The 5,938-nt window shown below is 41.9% G+C and overlaps 1 protein-coding gene across 1 annotated transcript in view; it reads right to left on the bottom strand.

Moving 5' to 3' along the window:
- The window catches only part of LOC107703441 (unconventional myosin-VIIa-like), a 32,398-nt gene that overhangs the window by 1,418 nt on the left and 25,042 nt on the right, over positions 1 to 5,938 (bottom strand). Inside the window, exons 46-52 of the mRNA XM_016506064.1 lie at positions 3,263 to 3,408; positions 3,148 to 3,191; positions 2,978 to 3,070; positions 2,788 to 2,894; positions 2,510 to 2,695; positions 2,306 to 2,422; positions 2,092 to 2,175 (exon numbers count right to left, since the gene is read on the bottom strand). Of these exons, the coding sequence (XP_016361550.1) occupies positions 2,092 to 2,175; positions 2,306 to 2,422; positions 2,510 to 2,695; positions 2,788 to 2,894; positions 2,978 to 3,070; positions 3,148 to 3,191; positions 3,263 to 3,408 (777 nt within the window). The remainder of the gene's footprint in view (positions 1 to 2,091; positions 2,176 to 2,305; positions 2,423 to 2,509; positions 2,696 to 2,787; positions 2,895 to 2,977; positions 3,071 to 3,147; positions 3,192 to 3,262; positions 3,409 to 5,938) is intronic.

A 5,938-nucleotide genomic window follows, 5' to 3' on the forward strand; every position in this document is an offset into this window, starting at 1 on the left:
TCCTCCGGGGGCAGCGCTTGCAGGCTCACCACCTGATCCCTGAAGGGAGTAGTGGGAACCTTGGGCACATAGCTGAACCGGGGCCTCACAGTTACCTGGGAGTTGGCCAGCCCGAACTCTAGGCACGAATCGTCGACCGAAAACGTGTGCAGGTCCCCTACCCTCTTGATGGAGGCCAGTGCAAGCAGGAGTAGAGTTTTAATTGACAGAAACTTCAGCTCGACTGTCTGCAAAGGGATTGCAGCAACATAGACTTTGAGGGTGGAGGGAGACAGCCTTTGCTCCAACCCTTGCTGAAAAAAGGTCAGCACGACTGATCGGGCATCTTCGGGGGTCTTCTCGGTGAGAAGAACACCACTCAACGAACAGGTAGGTTCCACTTCGAAGCGTAAGCGTGTCTCGTAGATGGTGCTCTCGCTGAAGTGATGGTGTCAACTACCTCTTGGGGTAGGTCACCTAAACAAGGGATGCCTCCGCAACTTACATGACGACCCGGGGCGACAGGGACAGCTCGGAGGGCAGGACCTCGTACTGATATGTACCAACGGAACTACAGGCATACCCGCAGTGGGGCAGCGAGAAAGAACGCAGGGACCCGGCCCAGGCATCTCGTAGCCGGTCCGAGGCGGGGTCTGAGTGTGTGTAACACTGACCTGCGTTCGAGCAGAGGGTGCGTGGGTATTGTCTCAGGGCCTCTTGCTCTTTCGCTTGCCTCCAGGTTTGGCGGGGGCCTGGACGGGCGGGGCGGCTGCCCTGCGACCGGCTCCACGGCGCAGCTTTGCCAATCGTACAACCTTGAGGGCTCGGGACACGGTGGAGGTCTCCACTTGAGCCCTACCCTCACGGCGGTCCGGGAAAGCATAGCCGTCATTTCCTGATCCGATTCAGTCATTGATACAGTCCCAGAAGGCAGCAGCGCAGCAGAATCTTCCTCTCCAGAAAGCTCCGGCTCACCCTCCGATGCAGCGATCAACATCTGATCGTCGGGAGGAGTGCCGAAGGATACTGCTGGTACGCTCCTTGTAGAGGGCCCAACATGTTCCTTTGGCAGCTCAACTGGTTGCGGAGTGCAAGAGGAGCGATGGTCCCCCGAGGATTGGTTCCCTGGAGGGTTTGCCACCACTGTCACCCTCAGACAGCCCGTGCTACTGCCTGAAGTAGGCCCTGCCTGACTGCTGCCATGACGAGAACTAGATCGAGGCAGAGGCAACGGAACTCCACCCCTTTGAGGAAACGAAGCTTAGCCCGCGACTCCGAGATGAACATCTTCCCGCAATGAGAACATGACTCATCCACAAACGCCACCTCAGCGTGCTAGATGCCCAGGCACGTGACGAACGCCACTTCAGCGTGTTTAATGCCCAGACACGTGAGGCAGCGATCGTGACCATCACCCAGCGCCAGGTAACGGCCGCATCCAGAAACATCCGGGTGATACGTTGTCTATAGCAAGACCCACATCGTCGCCACCTCAGCATGCCGTCAAGTTTGCCACGCAACGTCGTCTTTAAAAAAACGCACCCGTAATTGCGCTTTTAGGGAAATATCTCTTTTAGCGTGCTGAGGCGCACAGGGGAGATGGCCACCTGCAACACAAAAAGGGGGTAGTGCAGCCTGATGTGAGCAACCCACTCTACACAGGAAACCACCACCGCTGAAGCGCCGTACCGCCAACACGAAGAGCTCTCAAAGAGCGCGCTGAACTCGTTCAGTCTTCTTCCTCTTTTAGAGTGGTCAGGAGCAGAACGATGTGATCGCTCGGCTTCGAAGATGCGCTGCATCTGCTGCCTACTTATACTCACACTGTGATCAGCGGCAGCTGGATGCAATAATCGCATGCCAATGTGCATTGGCTCGTTTAGTTTACACTCGAAGTAGATTGGTCTCTCTAAGCGAGATCCCAATTTGTTGGTCATCCGACGTGAGATCGAGAGTGACCGACTGAAAGGGAACAGTTATTTTAAACTGTTTTTAATAATATTTTACAATATTACCAACCAGCCTTGGAAACTTCAACAGTAGTGCACATTTAGGCTAAAATTACAATATATTAAATCTGCCATTTACATACATTGTTCTGTGTAAACATACCTTTGTTTTTGGGTCAATGAGAGTAACACCATGCTTGTTGATAGCTATCAAGAGGACTTCTGGGAAATTTGGATCTGAGGATTGCTGTGGGACAAAATCAAACATCATTAAACCACACTGTCAGTGCGTTTTACACAACATAAGAAATCAAATTCTAGAATCGAGGACAAGGTAATTTTGTTTGCTCAGTATTTAGTTAATTCAACAAACTTGCCTTGACTTCAAAAAATGCAGATCCAAAAGTAGGCCACTTGTAAATGATTTCCAGAAACATCAGTTTTGCTTCCTCTCGAGATTTCCCTGAATGCTTATTGAAGTACGTAACGACAGGCTGTAGAAGAAACAAAGGCACCCTTCACTGCATTCACTTGTCATAAATGGATGGATGTATGGAGCAGGACTAGTGTTGCGCACTCACCCGTTTCCAGTCATCGGGTGACAGCTGATGGATCATTTCCTGAGGGACCAGCTCCTTCAGCATCTTGGTGAAGTTATGAAACTGTGATTTGTCCTCTTCAAACCTCACCCTGTAAATGAGCGCAGCCAGCTGGAACGCCTCTTCAAGAGAGCACTTGTGGTAGCACCGCAGATACTTTGGGAGCTCCTAAAGACAGTTTAGTATAATGGAGGTGTCAAACAAAGTGTTTAAAAGGGAGCTTGAATTCACAGATTGAGTACAAAGAGAGAGTTTTGCACCTGGAAGTAATGGAAAATGGAGTCAGCCATGGGATCTTTGCCTGGAATGGTGTTGGTCCACAGTTTCTTCATGAAAAACACTTGGTAGGTCAGTGAAGGCACTGTGCCTACAAAACCAACAGAATCATTAAGGCCTCTCGTGTCTACACTCAATATATTGATAATTTTAATGAACAATACACATAATCACCATCTTTCACAGTTCTGGCTTTTTTAATCCAGTCTGTCAGATGTCGAACAAAGTCAAAGAAGAAATCTCCTTCTTTCTGGCACACTTGATCACCTGAAACGTTTAACCCAATATTGACATATCAAATAAGACATCTTACATTAAAATACACACACATACTGACAACTAACTGCTGACTACAGGACATGTGTTGTAAGAAACTCTCAGGAGAAAGCTGTAACATAAAAATCACCTCCTGGGTTATTTAGTGTGTCATAACCTCATACAGAACACCTTCATCTCAACTGAACAGACATTTGACAGCTCTGTAGCCTCACCTTGTCAGAAATTTTGACAAACAAGCTGAAGCCTTCATAAGATTGGAGCATCATTCTGCCAGTGATGTTCAGACAGAAATCTTTGGCTTTTGTGCTTGATTCAACTTCAAAAGCCTATTCATAAATAAATACATAAATAAAAAGACACTATTAGACGCACAGTGTGTTATGTGGGGAGTACATTTGAGCACGTATACAAACAGTAGGGGGCAAAAAGCCTGAGACTACTTGTGTAAATCAGGTAAAACAACGTTTTCTTTACTTGAACCAAAATTAACCTTACTGAAATAAATTAAAATATAAAAAGCTTTAACTTATTTTATTTCAGGTAGTTGCAAAGGCAGCATTTCCCATTTTTAGTTTAGTACTAGTACTAAAATAATAAAAATAATAAAGTACTTAAATAATAAAAACTAAATAAACTAAAATTAATAAATACAAATTAATTACAATATAGGCATATTAAAACAAAACTTAAAAAAAAAATTACTAAAACAAACAAAAATTAAAGTGAAAACAGAACATTTAAAAATAAAATCTAATTCAATATATTAACAAAACTATCGTTGATACTAAAATAAACCTGGGGCCCGTTCTTCGTACGTCGCTAACTCAGTTAGCTGGATTTGATTGTTGATGATTTGGCATGATCTTTGATTGTTTGGTTCTTTCGAAGCTCACCCCGGAGTTGCTGTCATAGCAACAGGTCCGTAAGCTTAAACCTGCTCGGGAGCAGGTTTATTTCATGTAAACAGGATTAGATGGCATCTTTTTAAGCAGAATTGATACTTAAAATCTGTCCGTTACCAACGCTACTTTATTACAAGAGTACCCTACTAATCCAGGGACAATAATTTAAAATAATAATCCATTTAAAAATGTATTTAAAGATAATATAATAATGTTGTGTGGTCTTTAATACTACAGACACAGCCAGTTAATGCTGTCAAGTAACAAATGTGTTCAAATATAAAATTAAATGAATTGCTAATTACATTGAAATAAAAATGTAAAATATTAGAAATCGTGAATATAAATAATTGGGAATCATGTAAAAAATTTAAATAAAATAAAAACTGTGCACATTTCATTTATCTATTATAACATTTATGTAGTTTTGTTCGCTTGGCTGTTTCCCGCGATGATATCATCTTGGATGTGACTTTTCATCTCGGATGTAATAAGCGACGTACGAAGAACGGGCCCCTGGTGTCAATGCTTCTAATGCACATTATATTGCCATAACAATTTAACGATTTGAATTAAACATAAACAAATGATCTATTTATATATACTTTTTCTTTTATATCATAGACATGATTGAAAGAAATTCTGGAAAAATATATATACAGTATAACTATATATAATATTAAATAATCTCTCTCTCTCTCTCTCTCTCTCTCTATATATATATATATATATATATATAATGTAATTTTAATATTTTAATATAATATAGGAAAATAAATGTTATATAGTAAACAATTAAAAAATGTTATACTTTCAGAATATTACAATTTAATGTTATTATCTACAATTCACAGATTTCTATATACATATGTATTTGGTGTTTGTAACTAAAAAAATGCAGGCCAGATTTAAGCTATATTTAAAACAAAAAGGAAATGAATCTCTGGAGTCTTGAGTCTATTCACACTTCATCTCTTTTCTGCCGTTTTCTCCAGAAGCACCACATAACTCTGTGCTTAATTGAGGATTCAAATGAGGTCAGAGCACAATGGGGCGTTCTCTCTGTTTCCTCAAGCATAAATAAACACAGCCGGGCATGAGAGAGAAAGAGAATATCACCCCCACAGGAGGCTGGATACAACGTACACTACAAGTAACAGACGCTCGCCTAGAGTTAACATGAAAACTCTCACCTCATCAGTGTCATCAGGGAAGTACACTTTGTGAAAGATCTGGGTCGTTTTGTGTTGAATGGCCTCCACTTCTACAAGGTGAGGAGGATACTTTCTGGATCCATTTCTGTCCGTGAGGAAAAAATGTTTTAAGGGAATTCCATGCAGCATTGGAGATAGATGTTTGTATGTGCTGCCTGTGAGAGTTACCGCAAGGCTTTCTGCAGTCTCTGCATGCAGTCTGGGGCGACTGGATGATGTTTCTTGGATTGCAGGAACTTTTGGACATGAGGAAGCAACATGTTACTGGGAGGAAAAAGCCCAGTGCAGAGCCAGAGAAGCTCCCAGCCCTTCTCCTCACTGTATCTGAACACACAGAACTGCTGTCAGCTGACTCATTAGTCAACAACAATGTTAACATTGTTAAGGTAAAGCAGTTTTGGTCATTTGCAAGCTAACCACTAGGGGACAGACTGATACAGATTTAAGAGCCACATTAGCCGTTTTCACATTAATGGGTCTCATTCATTGTCTGTTTGTAATCTGTGAGCAAACAATGTCACGCAGAATCATAATTTATCAAAACATTTGCATGTATATTAAAGATAAAATGTAAAACCAAATCACACGTATGCAAAAATGACCTTTTTCTACAAAGAAACATTTTTAAAAATGATATTAACATCTTATAATTGTATAAAATTAATAGTAAGAAGATATACCACATTTTAAATAGTGCTGTCAAACGATTAATCGTGATTAATCGCATCCAAAATAAATGT

This window comes from Sinocyclocheilus anshuiensis, unplaced genomic scaffold (assembly GCF_001515605.1).
Source record: "Sinocyclocheilus anshuiensis isolate Anshui unplaced genomic scaffold, SAMN03320099.WGS_v1.1 scaffold330, whole genome shotgun sequence".
NCBI classification, from domain to species: domain Eukaryota; kingdom Metazoa; phylum Chordata; class Actinopteri; order Cypriniformes; family Cyprinidae; genus Sinocyclocheilus; species Sinocyclocheilus anshuiensis.